Source organism: Venturia canescens, chromosome 2, assembly GCF_019457755.1.
Source record: "Venturia canescens isolate UGA chromosome 2, ASM1945775v1, whole genome shotgun sequence".
Lineage (NCBI taxonomy): Eukaryota > Metazoa > Arthropoda > Insecta > Hymenoptera > Ichneumonidae > Venturia > Venturia canescens.
Window position 1 is genome coordinate 2,760,502 of NC_057422.1, and position 22,645 is coordinate 2,783,146.

The 22,645-nt window shown below is 44.5% G+C and overlaps 1 protein-coding gene across 1 annotated transcript in view; it reads right to left on the reverse strand.

The window, feature by feature from the left end:
• Positions 1-1,080: 1,080 nt before the first annotated feature.
• The window catches only part of LOC122407077 (terminal nucleotidyltransferase 5C), a 90,876-nt gene continuing 69,311 nt past the window's right edge, over positions 1,081-22,645 (reverse strand). The window contains exon 2 of the mRNA XM_043413056.1: positions 1,081-10,743. Within this exon, the coding sequence (XP_043268991.1) occupies positions 9,220-10,743 (1,524 nt within the window). The 3' untranslated portion in view covers positions 1,081-9,219. The remainder of the gene's footprint in view (positions 10,744-22,645) is intronic.

A 22,645-nucleotide genomic window follows, 5' to 3' on the forward strand; every position in this document is an offset into this window, starting at 1 on the left:
CTCTCGTGTAAGTGCCTCATGCAGGAAAGTTTCGTCGTTGTATCAGACACACTTTCCCTCTCGCTCTTGCATGCGAATAAGGCACACTCAAGAAAACACTATTTTCACTACTTGAATTCAATCAAAATTCACTTCTGATGAGACTGAGCATGAGTCCTGCGAATCTCGTTTATTCTCTACGAAGAGGCTTTTCCACCTTTCTAGTTGGTCGATAAAAAAATTTGTTTTCATTTTGTAACTTCGTAATTTTACGCTCCGACAGAAATAACGTGGTTGGATCGACCGTAGCAAAAATTTGAAAATAAGATGCAAATTTCAACGCGAAATTCCAACATCGTCGCAGCTAATAAAACATTCATCAATTTTCTGTCAAAAGATTCAATTGGTGAAGATGAAAAAGTCGTTAAAACCGTAACGACTCTATTAATACAGTCGACAAAAAGTACGCCGTGTCATCTCTGCGGGTTTTACGCAAGATGCAAAGGAGCGAAATATCTTGACACCCGCAGACCGACAAAATCCCGCTGATAGACCGAACTTACGTGAATATAATCGGCAAAGTTGCTCGTCACGAGAAACGTGATCGCTGCTATAACGTGAAAGCAAGGAAGTCGTCCCGCGCTACTTGGTTTATATTCTTCGTTGTATCTCTCCGTCGGGCTCCCCGAGAAGCTAATCTACCGTCCACCCGCGATCCTAACGATTGATGCCACAACGGGATTTTGTAACAACGTATATGGATCCACTGATCCGACGCTTACGCGACAACGAAACTTTTCGCAAATAAATACGCGAGTTTATTCCACGTAGTAGTTGGCGGGACATTAAAATAAATAAAACAAAATAAAATAACCTCAAATGTACCGGACCACAAAACGTTTTTAATTGTTAAAAGTTCTACGAAATTAATATTTTTTTTCAAACTAGAATTTTCGGGAATTGAGTTTATCAGTTTCCGGCACAACGAAAAGTCGGACCTAACCTCATTCGGAAAGAAAACGTTCCATATATTGCCGGACTGTAAAAATGCTGCGAGAAAGGATAGGAATGGTTTTGTAAATGAAATAAAAGCACGAAGTATTTGATTATCAGGGTTTACATGATATTTATTTTCACTTTGTATGCATATTCATCGTAACATGATGTTTTTTTCAGTTGCTTGTATATATGATAATATACACGAATATGGGCAAGTCATAGAAATAAAAAAGTGAATGAGATTGACGCCCAAACATTCGTACACACATTAATAGAATCTTTATTTTCTCAATTCGTATTTCTTCTCTTTAAAATATACTTTTCTCTACAATCATTCGTTCTTTTTTGCACTCTTAGAGCTCGTTAATTATCGTCGACTCTCGCTCCCTCTTTCACACGCTCTTTCTCGCTGCTTACATATTTTTTTGTATTTTTCACCACGATATACAAACGGATTATATTTAAATTCTAAAAATACAATTACAATTAATATTATCGATGTATCAGTAAATAATAAACGGTATCGTTACACTTTGTTTTTATAGATATAACCTCTTATTTCTTTTTCCGAAACTTGGATGCACACGCGCGATATCGAACGTGCGTCGTTATTCGCGTCGTGACTTTTACTTTCCGGTGTTACAATGCTCTAAGTTTTTATTATGTTTCTCGATGTGTCAGTTTTCATGGGTGAGTGTAACAACATTCAAGTGAGTTTTGTTTGTTTGCTGTGTGAGAGATGACTAATCATAGCGTTTGTTTCATTTTTCATTTACGTCGATCAGACAGTGTTTGTCGAATTTCAATGATTTTTATTCTCCGCTATACACATATACATTATCGATAAAATACATATGCTCGGAGAGGAGCGAGTGAGAAATTAGATTAAAAAAAAGACAACTATTCTCACAGCGATTTATAAAAGTCTTTCTGGCGTTGCTCATTCATATTCCTGATATTCTGGTCCGGACGGTCTCTCGCGAGCTCGACGAGGCGTTTCAATACGTCATTTTCGTTATTTCTTTATATTACGTTTTTATTGTTTTCACCAACCTATTTTCATACAGTACGTTACTCGATATCACGACAAACAGATTTTTTATTTTATTTTTCACATTATTACAAATATGTAGAGAAAGACAGATTGGAAACACGACGAGAAAAGAGGCTTTTCCTCTCACTCGAATCTCGAAGCGCAGACTTTTAGGAAACTAAATTACTATTTTACATATTTTTCGATCTCAGTGTGGCGTCTTTCTGTACCTTCCCACCCGATTCTTATTCTACTACTTTTCTTGTTCTTCGAGCGAGGATTTCGACGCTATACTCTCAATAGTCTTTTTTGGACGTTTTCTTTTCTCACTATTCTCTCTCTCTCTCTGTCGCCAAACATGGCGACCGCCGAAATGGCACACGATTGGCCGCTGAGCGCTGAAAAAAAATGGGGGAGCCACTGGCGTTTTTCTTTACTAACGGTCGCAGCAGGAAGAGCGTCGCTGTGACAAAAGTGTTTATACTTCTGGATCCTCGTTGGAACAGCCAAACTCTTACTCTTTCTCTCTTAACGTTCAACGAAATTGCGTTAACTTTATCGCGATCAGAGGAGACAAAAAATGATCGAGCCTTTATGCCCGCGGGAACCGGAATTCACCAACGTAATAAGCCACGAGAGAGCGAAAAAACACGTGAGTACAAAAAATTCTCAAATGCGAATAACGAAAGCTGAAAATCGTACATTGGCAATGCGCGATTCGTGAATTTCGTCTAGTGAATTTTTAGCTACGAAGCGATGCGACTGCACTTTTTTCGATTATATTTATGACCAAAATTATCTTTTTTTTTGGATGCATGTCTTTCTGCGCATCAGTCCGTTGAAAAATTAAGTACGCGAGTGTGATGTGGACTGACTTTCGAGCGGGGTAACCTCATTTTTTTCATCGCCGACATTAAGTACGAAATTTGCATTTAATTATAAATCCTGGTACTTCAGAACGAGTTACACGTTCTGAAGAAAATATTTGACGAAAAATATACTTTTCGAATAAATATTGGAAAAACCCTGTTTAGTGTAGTTCCCGAAAAGAATTTCAGCATTCCCGATTCTTTGTTAACGGATTTCGTTTCTATTCGAAAATTTTATTCGAATGAAACCTTTGGTGAGCTTGTGTATCGAAGAGTATATGATATTGGCTCGTAGCTCGTTAGAGGACGAGCGGCTCAAGCCGGATCACGTGCCTCTTGAAAAAAAAGCTTGGAGAGCACGCGTTCTGTCGAACGATTTGACGTCACGTGTGCCCGAGCGTTGTGATGTGCATTCGTTTTGTTATCACGGTTGGTGAACTCGGTGAGAATTGTTCTCAGAGACATTTGACGTGTCACAAAAATTCCTCGATTTTTTTAAGCAAGTTCGTGCACAATTCGGTCGAGTAGAGGGCGTTCGAGACGCTCGCGGTTGCGCGATCGAACACGACGTTTTTCTGTCGCCATCTTGCTTTATGGTTCGGACACTTTGATAAAAATTTCTAGTTTGATTGATCGGTTCTTTTCTGGCTGCAACTACGTGTCGAAAACTGAGTAAACATTCGAAAAACCGCGAACAATTTTTCACAAGCTGGTCGAAAAACATCGTGACAAATGATCGAAACTGTCAATTCGACTCGAGATGCAACAAAATTCAGTTACGGATCCCGTACTTTTTAAACGCTTGTGTTAAGAATCGAGGCCATTCGAATAAAAAAGGTGTCGTCAATCTTCGTTTGAATACACAACGATAAATTTACCAACTAGTTGCGTAACACTATCGCAAACGGAGTTTTAATCCTCTTTAATTTTCTATTCTTGAGAGAAGCGACTCTTTCGTTACGGGTTCGATCCAAATCTGCCTGTTAATCACGTGGCGAGAATCCTTTTGTTCGTACAATCGTTTCCCCGTTTACCGACAAAACGTTTGCGAATTTGTCATCTCTTCTGACGTTTTTCCCTTTTTCGTCGTAAAGCCCTCGAAAGTTCGATGCGCACGCTTTTTTTTTCGTTCGGCGTAACACAAATTCTATCGACGCGTTGAGACTCGCGCCTTCGAGTAACAAACGAGACGAGACGCAAGATTCGACGGAGCGTTTTTGAAGGGGAAGGAGGATCTCAATCGGTGCAGACACAGACTTGGAAATTTCATAGTAAAGTCAACTCGTATTATCGTTTCCATTCGTTTTTTTTCTCCAATAATCATAATATATCCTTCATTTTATATTCGTACAATGATATTAATTAAATATGTCGTAAAATGATACAATTTGTTACATAATTTCGGCGACAGAACTGGGAGTTTGTTTGTTTTATTTCGTTATCTCTCCGCATAAACAACTTAACTGTTTCTTTTTTGTTTTTAGCACATTGCAGCCTGAAACGCGCGCTATTTTTTCGCTCACGAAGAATGTCTCAAATCTTCGGTGAGGCACAATTTCTTTTCTTCCTTTTTTGTCTACAAAATCGTATAAAAAAAACATCGTGCATCGGATTGAATAAAAATTTAATCGATCGATCGTTTTTGAGGAAAAACGATCGATTCGTTTTTTTAAGGATTTTCGTTACATTTGTCTACGGATAGAGTGAGTATATGATTCGGATATCGTTCGACGTGCAAACGCTTCGAACACCGACTGTTACAAACAACAGCGTCGTCGGACGATTTAATGACTTTAGATTTCAAGGGCGATGTGGCTCAACGTGAGAAAGAGCGGCAGCGGGGTGTCATCGGAACTAATTAAAATAATTTGAAACTAATTTGTAATTAATTTTGATGAGAATCGTTCGAACGAAAACTCGAATTGTTGGACGTGAGTGCAATATTGAATTTTCTCTGTTCTAATTAGCCAACTGTACGCAACGGAAATTAACGGTTTTATACAATCCAGGCAATAAGGGAGGTCAGAACTTGAACTTTCGTGATAAGGACGATCGTATTTTCGGTTTTTTGCATCGACCCTCACTCCCGTACAATTTCGTCGAGCTTCGTAAAAAGTCTCTCGCACGCTTTTCTTTCTCGTTTTTCACGCTCGACGAGTTTGAAATATTATTTTCGAAAGTTTTCACGCAGTCTTTGAATGTAGAAAATAAGTTTTCCGAGAGCCTCGCGTGCTCCCGTCCATTTTTGGCGCATTACAAATCGTTCTAAATTCTAATACATATTCACGATGGCGAATGAGAAAATGGGTGATAACGGAAACGATTTCGGCTCAACTACCTCGCTCGCCGAGCTTCTCAGTGCCTTTTTCTTTTCACCTTTATTTTCTTTATCGCTCTTTATCAACCGGAAGCTCGATCAGCGGGGGCTCGCCGCCAAGTGGAATTTTGTTTCGACTTTCCATTACGAGCGATTATAAAATTCCATGTCAAGTGCATGGGATTAAATTTTGAAAAATTTTTATAACCGCTCGTCGCCAATTTGTGAATTCAAGTGAAAAAGTGACTTTTTGTATAATTTTAAGCTCAACGATCGCACCGAAATTTCAGACCCTCGTTTCGTTGATTGAATTTCCGAAAGAAAATGGATCGTCCGTTTCCTCGAAATTCGCACACGCGGAAAAATATTTTTGTTTTTATAATTTTATCCTCATTATTTACTGGGATGAAAAAAGAATTGAATTCGTGGGGAGAAAATATACGAAAAGCGAGCCTTTTGGCACGAAACGTCTCGAACATTCCCGCGCACGAGTAAGATCCGTGTGCATAAGATTTGCGCGAGTTATCAAACGACTTTTTTGTTGGTCTTATCACGCGACAGAACTGCTCGTATCCTCGCCTCGAGCCTCCTCATCCTCGAGCGGACATTGCTACCGGTTGCGAGCGATAAAAAAATGAAGAGAAATGGAAAAAAGCCGGAAAACTCGTTTCTGTGCAAATCTCGGAGCTCCGAGTGGAGTTTGCTTGCAATACGGTTGGGGATTCTACGAGTTTTATTGCGTGACGTAAACGTATACGCGTGGTCGTTGAACGAGGAGTTATTTCGCCATATGGCAATACGAACTTCAAGTTCATCCACGGATAAACGACCTCGGTCGGCCTGGAAAAGTAAATGAAAAGCTTTCCAACCTCATCGAATCTTCCAAGACGTTAATGCTTCCTGGTTTGACGAAATTTTTTCTCTCTCTAAAAATAAACATTCGATGCTCGGAACAACGCGAGAGGGAATAAAAATTCTTCTCTCTCTCTCTCTCTGCCTCTCGACCATTATTCAAATCGAGAACGAGCAATTTTTCACTTCTTTGGAAAAAAAAAATGAGTTTTCATTCCCTCGATAATGAATCCATAGATTCTTATAATACGGATTCAGGCTTCCGCGGCGCGACGTTTCTGCTTCCCGACTATTAATAATTTCCGAGAAAATAGCGAGGTCAATTAATCGCGTGCGATAATTTATTTCGCATGACAACTTTATTTTGTTTCCGCGCAAACAAAAAAGTAGTCAGCCATTCGGATGTGTCAAAGAGTTATCATTATTTCTAATTATTCTTCTTCTTCTTCTTTTTCTTGTTTACGGGACTCTTAAATTGTAGTACTCAATCATAGACTATCGCGTGAGTTTTTTCGAGCCGCTCCGATAATCGCAACAATCATTGTCATTTCGCCAAAAAAATGGTTGTACCCACAATGAAATAGTGTTCTCGCCAGAATCCAGAATTCCGTTGGCTCCGGAGACACGTGAATATGCAAAAGGCTGCCTCTGCGAGAACACATTGCAGCGGGAAAACCAGTTTGTCTGTCTTTTTTTAAGTATCGGATCTGACTTTCGCTCGGTCAATCGAGAGGAAGAGCGAGCCGAGAGGAAGGACAGTGCGAAACGCATTAATAGAGCAGAGTGCGAGTACGAGACGTCAAATTAAATTGGAGAGCAAGAGCGGTGGCTCCTCGAGACTCGAAAAATTCTCGAAGGAGCTTCGAATCACTGGCTGAGCTCCGCAGAACGTGCTCAATTTATGCTTAACGCTTCGGACAAGTTTTTCGTACGATTTTTCCTCAAAACTTTGATTTTTTTGGAAAAAAAATCAAGTCTCGTTACGACGCTTTTCGCGCTCCCCTTTCTCTCGCTCTCTCTGCCTTTCGAGGTTTCAAAGTTTCTACAGTGTTTTTAACGTCAATAGATGTTTCTATATGTCACGAAGGTCATTTTAGTCTCGTGTGTCTTTGACGAAAGGTTACGCAAACGGAGTTTTTCTCCGAAGACATGGATGAGTCATGAAGCCCGTTGAATATTTTTCTCGAATAAATGATCAACGAGTAGAAATATCAATATCGTATATAGAGTTGTTATCGCAGTCAGATTGTTAGCAGGTTTGAATAAATTTGTAGTTATGCTGCTCATGAGCTTCCAAATTTTCCGCGTCCCTTAGTTTTGTATTTTTTATATTTTTTTCGGACCGCTAATGCTCGAAAGGTCGTTCACGTTATATTTGTTGATCGAGTGAAGAAATCGAACTTGAATTTAATCGTTCGGTTACACGCGGCGAGTCGAGTAACTTAATCCGGTTCAACGAAACGTTACAATGACTTTTGAGTAGGGGGGATGAAAATATCGTTCGCGAATGGGTCTTTCTCGGCTTAGAGCTTGCGTTTTTTCTCGCGGCTTTCGGGCTGCAATGTACTCTTCTTTTGGTAAATCACACACTTGCGTCTCGTCACATCTAGCCATAAAGCGATCGAATTCCGTCCTCTCGATAACGATGGCCGATTTTTCCTCCCTTCATCTCGCGCATGTGCTTTTCCCTTTTTCTTTTCTATATTTGCACAACCGTATTTTCATTTAATCTTACGTCTATCTTAATGAAATGTGATCACAGCCACACATTAATATATTTAAACATAACGTAATATTGTATTTATAGTTAATATGTATATATTTATAACGCCTCGTCTCGCAATCTTTTCATTATTTTCATTCAATCGCGCTCGCGCTCTCTTTCTCTCCCACTCTCTCACTCGGTCTCGCTACCTTTCCGATATTCGTTTGTTTCGCAGCTTCGAAATATCGGCGAGCGCACAGGACGCACAAGTGTCTTTTCCATAAAGTCAGGCGATCTCGACTGACACCTGTAATCAGCATAGCGTCTCACAGATTCATTGTCGTAATCTTTCACTTTCCCTCAGGATCTTCTTAACAATTTTTTCTTTCATTATTTCTTGTTTTTGTTGTTTTTGTGGGGTTTTTTTTTCTTTCATTTATTTATTATATATATATATATATTTTTTTTAATATTTCCTCGCCGTAGAGATTTTTAATGAATTTTTTTATTCGACTTTTCGTTTTTTTTCCTATTAGATTTTTTTTGTATCTTTTCTTTGAATATTCCCGCATTAATTCGTATGAATGAAAAGATTCTTTTCGTATTTCGGAATGACTTTGAAGGGATGCTGCTTAAGCGTCCCCGGCGTCGATCGGGGGACTTTAGTTCGACTTGAATCGTTACAATTATCGTTTAATGTATCGTTCAATCCCTGCCAAAGGGGATTTCGCAGTTAATATATTTCTCGGTTGCTCTCTCTTTCCTTTAGTCCTCTCTCCCTCTCCCGATCTCGTTGTTCATGTTGTTGTTGTTGTTGTTGTTGTTGTTGTTGATGATGATGATGTCGGTACGTTTCGTCTTTACAAACCCCGCGCGGTAATCGAAACGCTTAATTTTCCCGGTTTGTCCTCACAATGTTTCGATATTTAGGCACAGCACTGTTTTTTGTTTGTTTGTTATATTTTTACAGGTCGCGTAGTATTGTCCCCCAAATAATAAGAATGCGAAGGTGAAAATAAAAAGAAACGAAGAGAGAGAGAGAGAGAGAAAGAGAGAGAGAGAGAGGAGAAAATAAAGAGAGAAAGAAAAGAGAGTAAAAAGTGAAGAAAGGCAAAAGGTCTCTCTCCCTCTCTCTCTCTCTCTCTCTCTCGTCTTAATTTTCGTCCTTCTATTGTCCTTGGTGCACAAGATGACAGTGATTATCGTGATGATAGTGATGGTGATGATAGTGGTGATAATGATGATGATGAAAGTGACGATTGGTCGAAGAGGAGGCCCCGGAGAATGGCGCACTCGTTGATTCCCAATCGTCCGCGTGTTCGCGAGGATAATAAAGGGCCCGTTGATCCGCGGGGTGGTCCCCTGTCGGAAGCCCGAGAGGAGGAGGAGGAGGAGGAGGAGAAGAAGAAGAAGAAGAAGATTGTGAGGAATCGAGTTTAGAGTAGACGAGGGTTTGATGGTCGCATCACGAGCTGCAAGCCATCCACGAGGTACACGTGCAGGTATAACACGCGGTCGGGACTACCGGGGCGTAGTAATAACCGGGATTTGGATAGGCCCCGTTCGTTGTGTACAAAAAGGTGGCAGGTTGTTGCTGCTGTTGGGGCTGCTGCTGGGGCTGCTGACCCGAGAACTTGGCTTGTTCTTGGCACAAGACTTGAAAAGCGAGATTCTCGATGAGCCCGAGAGTCTGTCTTCTCTCGTGTCCCATGAGGCAAACGGTCGACTCCTCGACGACGCTGTGGAGGAGGGTCAGATACTGATATTTAAGTGATTCTTCCTCCTGGCCGACAAAGTGATTCCAGAGATAATTTTCGAGCTTAGCCTGCTGCTGGCCGACGTCCGGAAAGTCGATGAAGAATCTCGAGCACATGTATCTCTCGAGGGTTTTTATGTAATCGGGTTGAGCCGGTTTGTACATTTTGACGAGCAAATTGCAGTATTTTAGGAGGCCGCCGCCCCTTATCTCCTCCGGATGCCTCGTCGAGATGAGCTTCTTGTGAAGGTGATAAAGAGCTTCCTGGAAATCACCGTAGACCGATTCCCCGACGACGGTGGGATAGAAATTTTCGCCAATCGGCAATTTGCTACACTCGTAAAATAAGAGGAGAGAATCGAGCACGATTTGAAACGAATCGACCGAGAATTCGAACTGACGTCTCATCGTGTCGACGAATTTGAGCTCGACGTTTCGATGCCCCCGAGAATTGCCCAGCGATATCAACGACCATCGGTCACCGTCGTTGTTTACTTTTACCATTTTACTCACGTAGGCCTCTTTTAAACTGCACGTCGTGATACGCTTCCGGGATACACCCTCCGGCAACAAATCGAACAGGGAACCCAACACAGCCGCTTTAACCCTGTCGTAATTTCGACCACTCGTCAGCTCGACCGCGAATATCAAATCGAGATCGTTGTACGGCTGCGATTCGGTCGCCAGCACGTGAGACGCAGCACCACCGTTCAGCCTTATGTCTCTTACTCTCATACCCGCACCACCCGAACTCGGATCCGCTTCCAATTTGCTTCGAACCACCGTCACAAGATCTCGCAGTCGTACTTCCAGCGTTGGGAAATTACCGCGACCGTGAATGCTCACTACCTCGTTCATCACGTCGTTCAAACGACGCACCTGCTCGAAACTCAGCACGGCTAACCTCTGCTGAGGATCCGAATACTCGTTGTTGTTGTTGTTGTTGTTGTTGTTGTTGTTGTTGTTGTTGTTGTTGTTGTTGTTGTTGCTCTCCCGATGCAATTTGCTACTGCTGTGAGTTCCACCCCCAACGATACTTCCATTGCTGATGCTGCTCGTCGAACTGCTCAAACTGCTTGTACTTCCGGTACTGCACCCGCTGCTGCTACTGATGCTGCTGTTGCTGCCGCCACCCCCGCCGCCACTCGACGTCCCCTTGCCGTTCACCTGACAGAGCGACTCCATCATGGCGACCCGACGCTGACGTTCCTCGTCGATTTCCAGGGAGCCACACTGTCGACAAAAATCAACTCTTATTAGCTCTATCTATTTTTTATTTAGGCGAAAACGGAAATTCATTCGTCATGGGAAGTTGAGAAACCGATTTTTTTAAAAATTAAATCTAATATCGTTCGTTCGTTTTTATTTGATCCCAAGAAAACCTTTTTCCTCGCGTTAATTATCGACGGCTCATCGAATTTTCTTCATTCGTTCGAATCCCTTCGCGATATGTCGAAATCTCTTCCAACGTGTCGTTGCTACTCGAACGCTATCGCTCGAGTTTACACGTCAAATGTGGTTATACGAAAGAACGAAAATAATGAAGAAAACATGCATCAAGTTTTATGCGGAATGCCGCTCTTTAATAATATGCAAAAATACGAAAAGATTGTAGCCGCGTCGAGTTTAACCGGTGAAAAAAAAAAAAAAAAAAAAAAACAGGCATATTATCGCGTCGACCAAGTCGCAATACTCGCTACCCTGACGCAATCCGCAAAAATCCCCTCTCCCCTCTGCCATTCTCTCGCGTGTAAATAACTTTCACTCGCGAAACCCACTGACTCGAGCACCCTTTCGTTCGAGACCTGTTGCTCTGGTGGTCCCCTTTGGAAAATTCGTTTGTACTCATTTTTCACGAGAGCTAACTACATTTTATCAAAGTTTAGCGCACCTCATCCGGGGCGTTGGAAAAAGTATAGATCCGAACACTGAATTGAAAATGTGCTCGAAGACAATGACGCGACTCGATAACGAACACGCTCCGAACAATCGATAACCTCACTTTGACGTTTCAATCCTTGGTACTAACGCGTTGGTAAAATTATTATTTATTAATATATTCTTTCCCAAACGTATTAGACTCGAAAATTCACATCGATTAATCGCGTATCAGCGACGAAAAAAAAAATTTTCGATTGCGTTCAAGATGGCCGATTGTCATAGGGCTTTCATTTCCAAGGCAAGGCACTTAAATTTCCAATGAATTTCACTTTTTTTCATTCAAAAGTTTGTTCCATTCACACTGTGTGGGATTGATCAAGAGATTAAGATAATTGGAAAATTGAGGAACGATGAGTCGTTGTTTCGTGTAACATGAAGAAGTGTTCATATCGATATCCGTTGTTCAAACTAATTTCATACAGCAATAAAAGCACCGGTGTAACGCGTAACGAGAAAAACGAGCGATAAAAACCTGCTTGAAAATAGTGAAAAAACAAAAGAAAAAGAGGCGACTTTACGATGCATACGTTAAACGACTGGAACATTACGAGAGGAATGATTGGCAGAGACGATAACGCTCTGTGTGCACATGTTTAACGTACTGTCCACTTTTGCTTCCGCTTTTTTTAAGCGCACACATACAGAGGCACACGCGAACACAAGTGATTTGAGAACGCATTTAGTCGGGCGAACTCATCGTATTCGTGCTTCGTAATACAAAATTTATTGGATTTCAGACCCGAATATAAATGAATTGAGATCGACGACGACGTGTCTGTCACATGCGTAAAGGTAATTGCTTCCGAGTTCATCGCGACGGAAATAAAAATAACTTGGGAGACTAAAGTTTTCGTGGACGATTGTCATATCTGTGTTTTTATTATAGAATTTTGGGGAAAATGAAAGACGCATTTTGGTCCGTGGACTTGAAAAGTTTCAAGGTTCGCCGACTCGATTCGGTATAGATTGTAAAAAGTAACTCGCTCGTTATCGATTACGAATGGAAAGTTGAAAAGTGATTCGGAAGTTCCAAACGATCGGAGAGAGCTTCCTCCAAATTTCGCTTAGTCTTGGCACTGCGTTATTTTTTTTTCCTCGTCGACTCGAAAGGCGTGTTTGTGTATCCGATATGCTCTGCTTTTTTGAGCCTGGGCTCTCGAACGCTTTTGATATTGGACTGCCGGAAAATGACGAATGAGAATTGGAACAATACCGCGCGATCGTTTCAGCGACGTGCGCTAAATTCCGCTGTTTTTTTTTCTCCTCGCTAACGGGGAAACGGAGTGAAATGAATTATATTTCGTACCCGTTGGTCCACGAAACGAGTAGACCCGTGTTCTCCCGCTAATTGAATAACGACGGTCACTGTTTTCCGAGGATGAGCCGCGGTTACGAAACGCTAGTGAGTTCGCGAAAAAACGTGCTTTAATCGACTGTGATACCGATCCCCGCACTTCGCGTCACTCGTATTCTTCGTTTCGTTTAAAGTTTCGTCGAACTGCGCGGTTTTCTCGATAAATCGCGCGACCGTCCTCGTCGAGCGTCGACGGTGAACTGAGAGACACGAGTCGCGCGGTCGCGCGCGCGAGTGAAAGGCGAGTAGAGCCAACGAAAAAACGCGTCGACAGCGCCGCTGGGCTGTTGCGACCGGGGCCACTTTGCACAGCGGGTAGCTCCGGTGACGACGACAGCGACGACGACGACGACGACCGAGTCCTATATAGAGGACTGCGAGGAACGGATCGACCGAGAGAGAAAGAGAATAAAAGGAGAGGGAACGAGAGACAAGTGGAGAGTAAATGAGATGCTGCGAGACTAGAGAGAGGGTGGGCGGCGAGGGCGCAGAGCGAAGAAGGGGACAGGGGCGATACGCCGAGGAGAAAGAGTAGTCGATCCGCCGTTCGGAGGGTGAATGAATATATGCACGCGATAAATGCGCGAAAGCTTCGAAAAAGAGACTTGTTGCTGATAGCGGAGCATTTGCATTGAACTTTGTGAATGAAGACTGCGCTAAGGCATATCGAAATGTGACTCTTTCATTTGCAGCTCTCGCCTCTGCAACGCTCGTCAGTGCATTTTCGAATCTCGAAAAGACGCGATAAAATTAATCAATGTCAAAGACCTTCGATGCACATCCAATTTTACCCTCGTACGATTAACTCATTCGCCACTTTCGTTGATTTTAGTCCTTTCGCTTTCGCGGCTCGGGCTGCTCGAAAAATTCGATAAAAGTTTCCTTGCCATGAGACGCGATTCACTTTCGAATGGAGTCTCATGAAAATAACTCGCACGAATTTTTGCATCAACGTGGCTGCTTCACGTGGCACCTGACGAAAACGCTGCCTCCCTGCCGGCCGCTTTTAAAACTCGATTGAAATTTCAATTAAATCGAATTGTTTTCCAAAATACATTGGAGAATATTCAGTCACTGTGAGTCGTAATTATAAAAAAATAATTTGGATAAAGTTAGCGACTGAAGCGGACAGGGACGAACGCGGCGATTGGTTCGTCGGTCGGCCATTTTTCCGAAGTGTATTCTCCCCGTAATCGTTTCTACCGACCACTGAAAATTTCCGATAACCAACAAATTGGTTAGTGTTAACTCTCGACGGATGAAAATATAGCACAGCGAGTGGAAAATTCGATTGGAAGGCACTTATCACGGCATCACAAACTCGTTGTTTTTCTTTATTATTTACGCTCCGCTGCTCGCAGTGTTCGCCGCGCGTGCGCGTACGCGACGTTGAGTCGTCGATTGTCCGGCAGACGCTCCGCAGCGAGTGTGTAAACAAACATCGTTGATTAGTGTCTCGCAAAATGATTGGTTGTGTCGTCCACAAACTTGTATTCAGTGCGGAATCGTTGGCTGAGAATTTCGGTGTTTACGCCGCTAAATCCCTTCGCTTTTATGGTGCTCGCTGTCATCCTCGTTGTTCCCGCTGTGAAACGATCGATTCGAGGTTGAGTTTACGAAAGATTCGGAAGCCGACATTATTTTCCCGTGCGATATGTATAACAGTTTCTCGAAATATTCAGCAAAAAAATGAAACTCGGATACAACGAATGCTCAAACCGCGCCCGTAGGCTCCCCAAATCGATTGAAAAATGAAAAAGAGCTCGCTGTGTCCCGTCAAAACGGATTCGGCTCGAAATTCCACCGCCCCGTATCTCCGAACGGGCTTTCAGCCCGCTCTTTTATTTTTCCCCCCGTTTACAAGCACTTTCTATGACGTCACGCGATCGCGGAGGTTCGTGGAAGAGGGTGAGCAGCGACGCGTGGGCGACAGTGAATGAATGGTAAACGGGAGGGTTCTCGTGAGTCGGTCGCCATACAGATATACTTTTAACACGCTCGCACCGCTCCTGAGCCCGGCATCGGAGAAAGGTTAATGCGGGGGCGGCTTTGCGTTGGGATCTCCGCGCACCACTGTGTCGCCGTCGCCACAGCCTCCCTGGGGGCTGGCGCGGCTTCGCATGACGTAACGGGATGTCAAAAAATTGGCTAATACTTAATAGCGGACGGGGCTAACGTACGGCTGAGTTTGTCAATATCTCTTTATCGGAGTTTTCGTATTTTACGATTTTTACCGTTGCAATCGTAGATCAGAAATTTCCTCTTTTAACGAAACTTTTTGAGGCTGAATCAAAGCCGTTCGATGCATTTCATTTTCACGGAGCGGAATTCATTCTCGTCAACTTTTAAATTCGGCTCTTCGAAAAACCTTGAAATTTGTCAATTCGATATATTAAAATTCGATCAATTGTTGAAAGCGTTCGACCGGATTCGCAGAAAAATCTTCAAATCTTCATCCACTCGAATCGCAATCGTCGGTCCGATTCGATCCAACCCAAATCGATTGTCGCGAACGTCCGAGATCCTCGGAAATATTTCAAATCCGTCGATTCGAGCATCGAGTACGAAATTCATGAGATTTCGAAGAAAAACAACGTTTCAACGAACTTGCCGCGAGCCGTGAAAAAAGTGTGAGCTCGCGAAGAAAATCGCGATGAAATATGTCGGAATGTGGTTGCTTTTCGCTCGATGTTTGGGTGAATGAATAAATGAGAATAGCGGCGTGAGTTAACGCGAAGGAATTCGTACGTGGAGAAAAGTCCGCATATAAAATGTGGTTCGTATTGCGTCGCGGAGAATACAGTCATTGGCATATTTCCGTGTCTGCATAATCAGCGTGAATAACATTTTATCTAAATGGAGTAAGATTTAATTGAAGCTCGAGACTGGCCTCCGACATGATAATTAGAGTTTGATCAATCTACTCCGAATCCCGGAGTCTTAATGCCCTCTGTATATGTACTTGATGCTGCAGAGAAGCAAACGCTTCGAGCGATTACGGAACGGCCGGTCTCGCTGCTTTATATCTCGCGACACCTCTGCGGCTCTCCTCGGTGAGCGAGTTCGCTTCGTTTTGGCGCATTCCTCGTCGAATACCGCGCGAGCGACGTAAACACCGGAGTTATTTAAATGATCGTAACACGTGCTTCGGGATAAAATGCGCGCGATGAAAAAAGCGGCAAGTAATTCGCTCGCCGGACCGCATTCGTCGGATTCGAGGCACGCGGAATATTTGTCGACGCGTTTGCACGGGGGAATGATTGAAATTTTCTATTAAATTGTAGCACTTTACTGATTTGCGAACGGGTCGTGCTCGTTTCGGTGGCCGGACGTGGCCACGTGCAAAACGGCGCCGAATGGCGACGCACGCGGGGGGGACATTTGTGGAAAGCGTTCTCGTTCTTCCGCGATGAAAGCGAGCGCGCGAAAAAACCGGGGGCGGGGATGAAGAGCGCGAGGGAATGCTTCCATATGGGCTCGTTAACGCGCTTGCGACACTTGTAAGGAACGTCGAACGATCCTACGGGAGATACATCCGATATTTTGAGCTCGAACGGTGCGCTAGCTCGATTTGAGAACGTGCTCGGGGATAGTCGACGCTTTTCCAGACGCTTCTCATCACGAACCGCATCGATACGAGATGGAACGTGCGGGAAACATTAATTTTCCGGGCGATTGCGCTGCAGTCGCGCGATTTATATGCATCTTAACGTTCATCGAGGCTCCCCGGAGTCTCCTCATCTTTTTTTATATTATTTATGCAGAGGGCTCAATTCGATCGAAATTCATCGATGAAATATGCGGGAATCTACGCGAATCGTGCGCCCCCCCCCTCCCCGCTTTCTCAATCCGGGCAATCGTCAATTGCGACGTTGACGTCGGTCGAATAAAAGTCGTCCGACGTTTGCAATCTTCCCATAATCTCTGGCACACGAGAAAAAATTGCTCCACTTGGAAGCCAAGAGGGTCGAAGCCCCCGAACGACGAACCGCTGTAGAAATAGGCCCGATTCGGAGGTTTAATTCGCCTCCGTAGATGGGAAAAAGGAGTGAAAATAATCGCTCGGAAAATGAGAAGCGGGGCACAAGACACGTTGTTCATCATGAGTCCATATAAGTTACGTCGAACCTTTGAGAGACATTCCCGAGAGTTCAACGTGTAGCGGCATTATTTCTCTCTCGAATATGTCTATACGCGCTCGAAGCTCGACGTCGGTGCACTTTCCTTTTCCCTATAAAATTCGCATTTCACTCTTGTGCATCGGTAATAACCGCGATCTCGTAGCAAAAGTGTCTTCACCTCCGCCTTTCACTCACGCTCCCCATTTTTTCGTCTTTCCTTTTTTCTCCTTTTTTTCAATCCGCTACATAAATATATGGCTGTTTTACGCGTACTACTCGAGATCATAACCTCTCGGAGCTATCGATTTGCGAGGGACGCGGCTGCTACGCCTCTAAAACCTCGGAGGATATTCCTCTTGGGAAGAAAGAAAACGCGCGAGATCCCAGCACCTTCGTCCCCTCTCTGTTGTTCGCTTCTCAGCATAACTCGATCTATCCCGAGGTCGGCAAATAGATACGATAAAACATCGAGGATCCTACACGTTCTCCGCTTTACCTTCCTTTTTCCTTCGGAGCAACGACCCCCGCCCTGCCCTTCTCTTACCGCGAGAACTTGCGAATCCTTCGCGTCCTCCGAGGCACCAATGCCTCGGCGTAAACGCGATTATTGACTGAGAATTTTATCGCCTTTGTGTCCCCGGTAGAATCATTTCCATCGAAATGAAATATTTTTGAAAAAAATTGCACTTTTGTCACTTGTGAATTGAAAAATACTTTCGACGCATGATCCAGAGATTCGAATTTTCTTCGAGCCTATTCGAAAATCGATCGGAATTTCGAAGAAATCCTCGCCTGTCGCTGCGCATTTCGGCGTTTCAAGAGTTCGATTCCCTTGCGAATGACGTCGGAGCTTTACCGTGGCGAGTGACGAAAGCGAGTTGACAAAAGTCGTACGATTTGCATGCCGGATTAAAAATCTTCGATTGAACGTTATCATCGGAAAGATTGAACGAGATTCGTCGCACGCTGCTCGAGACGAGGGCACGACTGCGTCGCGTCCTGATTCTTTTTGTGACGTAACGCGCACTGCGACTGACGAGAGAGCAACGAGTCACTCTGCATGCGGGATTCGCGTGTATACACGTCGATGCAGAACGAATCGAGCGTTCTGCGGCTCGAGGGAAAAGTTTTTTTTTTTTTTCAAATTTGCCGCGAGGTTCGAGCTGAATCCGGTAAACCGGAAGTTTCGACTTCAAATCGAGCATTTCCTAACGCGAGTTTTCTTTATTTCAGATAAAAATGGTCGATCTCCGAGAGCGATGATTTTCCGCCGGTTTTGAAGTGGCCTGTACGGAGGCCGAGCACGTAATAACGAGCATCGGCGATGCGATAGTAAAATGACGTTGTACTAGAGCCCGGTTACGTCGACGAAGATGACGAAAAAGAGATGAGAAAGCAAAACAACCGCGCGAGGCCTTGCGTTACGTATCCGCGGGGTTTGGAGCTCTCGCATGTTCCTCAGAATCGAAAATGCTGGCCGAATGAATTGCATTTTTTCGAGAGCGTGCGCCGACTCCGGCACCAGGCGAATCCGAAACTCATTCATTCTCGCAGCTCGATTTTCATTGAAAGAAATCGTGAGGAATGATGCTCGAATGGATCGGGACGCGAAGGAAGATTTTTGCTCCTCGATCTCCAAGGTTTTTCAACTTTTCCTCGTAACTCCGCTGCTCGCGAGTTCGAGCGACGCGCAAGAAAAAGTTGGACCCATTTTCGGGGTACGCGGGTATGAAAATCTCGTAAAAAGCGCTTCGTCGCGCCCGAGCGTTGAAAACTTCAAACGCATCGGTGACGGAGAGCCGGTTGATGGGAGAATGTCACTGCAGGATCGATCGATCGAGCCTCGAACCACTAAAGCGTATCTCACCGTTGCTAACCGCGGATTAAAGGAGCGCCGAGAAAGAGATCGCGAGGAAATAGGGAAAGAGTACTTAGTTCTGTAGTATCTCGCGTGTCCAGTCAGTGTTAATGGCCGCGTTACTCGTCAGGCCTCGTGCTACGTCACACAGTCGCGACGTGTCGGACGTGCGAGATTACACGCCGACGTCGAGACGCAGCGGTGATAAGCTCCTACACGAGAGTTCGAAAGCATACAGGGTGTCCCGATGCCTTCTTCCATGGACTTCGTATCCGAAGGGGATCCAAAGGGGAGTAACGAATTCCGGGTAAAGTTTTACATACTTCGGGGGTTTTTAATCTGGAGCAATTTCGTTCTGACCGAACGACCGGGACTATTCCCCGGAGACGTAATTTCACCTATAAATTTTCTTCCCCATTCGAAAAAACCCGAAAACCCTTGGTATTGCAGCCGAAATAATCTTCTCGACATTTTTCTCTCACGAGTTTACGAGAAGCGACAAAACTAGACCGCACCAAAGCTCCGCGTCGACCGACGACACCTCTGTTCTCCGTGCACAGCAAAGCTGGCGGGTCTGACGTCGACGTTCGATCGTTCTTCTTCGACGACGATACGGCGCCATACGATCCGTCTCGTTAATACTATTCGCTGAATACCCTCTTCTCTCCGTCCTGCTCGCCCCTCTCTCTCGAACTACTGTCGAGGGACTGCCCGCTGATAATAAATAATAACCTCTAGTTGTTTTTTTTTTCTCTCTTTTCCGCGTGGATATTTCTGTTTCATTACCCATCGCACGCTGTGATTCGCACATTTCATCGACGGGGGATGCTGGCTCTACCGCATTTTATCTCTTTACCTACGCTCGCTATTCCATTATAAAACTCTCGTGACAATGGAGATTTTCGTAGAATCTCGTGCTTAAAATAGCTGAGGCTTTTCGATTCTTCAATATACTCGAGTTACTTCGACTTCTTTTTGTAAGAAAAAACGATCGTCTCTCGAAGGCGAAAACCTTTCGATGTAGTCGCCACAAACTTTGAGCACACTTCGCGTCGAGGGAAGTTTCTTTTATACATTTATTAAGCTGCCTCGAAGAAGCTCCGACGTCCGAGAGGATTAGTCGGTAAAACTACATAAATATGGAAATATCGAATCGTATTTTTTTATGTACCGTCTCGAATATTCATAACGCATCTTTATGCCTCACTAACATGCACAGTCAATCAATATTCCGATCTCGCCGGGAACCTACTGGGATATTGAGCACTTCTAACACGATCTTCGCCGGGAATTTTAGATTCGGTTTCCATAGATTCGCTTCAATGCGACGAGGGCTGCCGCGGCGGATATTGAAGTCTGATTAGAATCGAGTAGCAGTTTCAAGATCGTTCATTCGAGGATGGACAAATTTTTAATGTTTTTTTTTTTTTTTTTTTTTTTCGTAAACAGCACGAGAAACGGTGGTTCTCGGTTCCCTGAGATTTTGGTGGAGGGAAACTCGAAAGAAAGTTCTGCGAAGGCTCTGCGAATAACGAATTTTGACAAACGTCTTCTTGGCGCGGTGTCGGGGATCGAAAAGACGCGGACATCGATCGGCGACCTGGATTAGGGTCCCTCCCCTCGAGCGTGTTTGGCCTCACGATGGAATCGTCGTTGAAATTCGCTCTCCCGCGGCTTCGTCAGTGTCAACAGTCATTTTGAAAGATGGCACTGACTCGGTGAAAAATGTGTGTGTGTGTGTGTGTGTGTGTGTGTGTGTGTGTGTGTGTGTGTGTGTTCTTTCCCACTGCGTCAAACGAGTCTTGCTGTTAATGCGGATTATCATCAAAGCTGACGGCATTCCAGAACGAAACGGCCGGAACGGAAGAGTATAATTTGCTCGTTATGTCAGCGCTCCATTCGCGAATCGGCGAATGTTAGTCAAGCGTTATCGGCGAATGGACTCTCGAGAATAAATTTTCTTCGATTCCGACGGAGTTTCGGTAGCGAAAAATTTCTCGACCGAAAAATTTCGACTTTAATTCCATCCGAAATGAAGTTGGCTCGAGTTCCCGTCCGTGAAACCGCCGCAAAGAACGCGATTATTAGGCGAAAATTACTGCATAGCTGCGGATCAAACGTCTCAGTTTCGTGTTCAGTCAAACACGGGGAAGAGCTTCGGGGCGCGAGGGTTAACAAGAAAGAGGGGGAAACCCCAGAGGCGCTGCAAAAGCAGCGCATCGCGTTCGTTGCCGTTCCTCGCTCCTCGCTCTTTCTCTCTTTCTCCTGGCTCTTTGGCTTTACATACAGACAAAAAAGCTCATGACCTTGTGGAAGTGAATCCTTGCAGGCATCTGCGTCATCGGCGCGACCAAGAGCCGTTATCTATCGCGACATTGACAAAAGCAAATCAGTCGCTGATGCTTTTATACGCGCGCATCGACGCTGCGGCGTTGCACACACATCATGGAAAACTTTGAGAAAGTGCTCTCGACTGCGCTGCGAATCGATGCGAAGGAAATTAAACCCGTTCGACGATGTTTCAGGGTGTTGAATCACTCGAGCATTCTTCGATGAGATATTTCAACAAAAGCTCCCCGAATCGAGGTCTTTCGTCTTCTGGAACCATTGGAAAATCTCATTCTTTGGACGACGCTCCTCCAATCGTCGGTCGAATTCGTTTTCCGGTCAAACAAAACCGATACTTTGTCAATGAACGTTGAAAAATCACGCCGGCAAAGCGATTTGTGTTGAATCCCTGAAAACCGTACGCCTCCGTTCGACTCGATTAGCCCAGTTCCCACAAAGTAACGCGCGACTCGAGCAACATCGAGAGACAATTAGTCACGATAGTTGAAAATTTATAGAGTCGAGCGATCGGCGAATATCGATTTTTCCAGGCTGTTGCGTCACTAGAATTGGCGTCGCACAGGTGGGTTAACGTGCTGTTAATCCCGATGTTCGTAGAACGGAAATGTACGGACGCGGGCTCTACGCAGGCTATAAATTTTCGTCACTCGCCGATAAAGTTGAAGTGTCGGCTCCGGAGACTACGAATTCTGGACAGTGACGTCGCTCTCACTCGGATAATGACACGCGATCTAATGGCTTGGAGCGGGCTTGACGTCACAGTGAGCACCGCAAGGTTCCTCGGGTTTGGACGCACGCGAGGAGTTTCGTGAAAAAGTCTTCTCGTATATCCTCTCGATGGAAGCTTTCACCAGGGAGCCGTTTCGTCTTCATTTTTTACATTCCATTTCGTCCAAGGATTCGGACTCCTACGGTCAAGATCCTCGCGTCACAACGCCTGAGAAAGTTGCTTCGGGAGAGCAATAACTTTGTCGGGATAAAAAAGCAGCTCGCCGGCGAATAATCATCGGCAATTTAATCAATTTTCATTCTCATGCCTACCCACCATTCAATCATCGAAAGCGAGCGTCGCGTTCGTCAATATTTGCATAGCTCGCCGGGAGCCGAATTGACCAGCGAAACCGAGCGCGTGGGCCGTCGCTGCCGCACGTCCGCTTATCGCGACAACTTTTTTCCTTGGATTTACGAGGCTCAGCGGTGTGACCGAAGGTTTCATATCGGCGCGGCGAACGCGCAGGGAAAAAAGCTTCCGAGAAATCCCACGTGCTCCCTCGTGTCACATGGAACTACAGAAAAAAACGATTCACCCAGTTTGCATGCTCGTAGGCTGCGTGAACGGAGTCTTGTCGCCCACCAGTTTTTATCCGGAACCAACAATTCTCGAGCTTTTGTCCCGCAGGATTAATTCTTTCCTGCGTCTACCCTCGCGGCTCGCTCGACGACAAATCGCTATGCTTCCATTCGAGGGGCTGACTCGATTAATAAATGAACGCTAATGGAGTGCAATCGCTC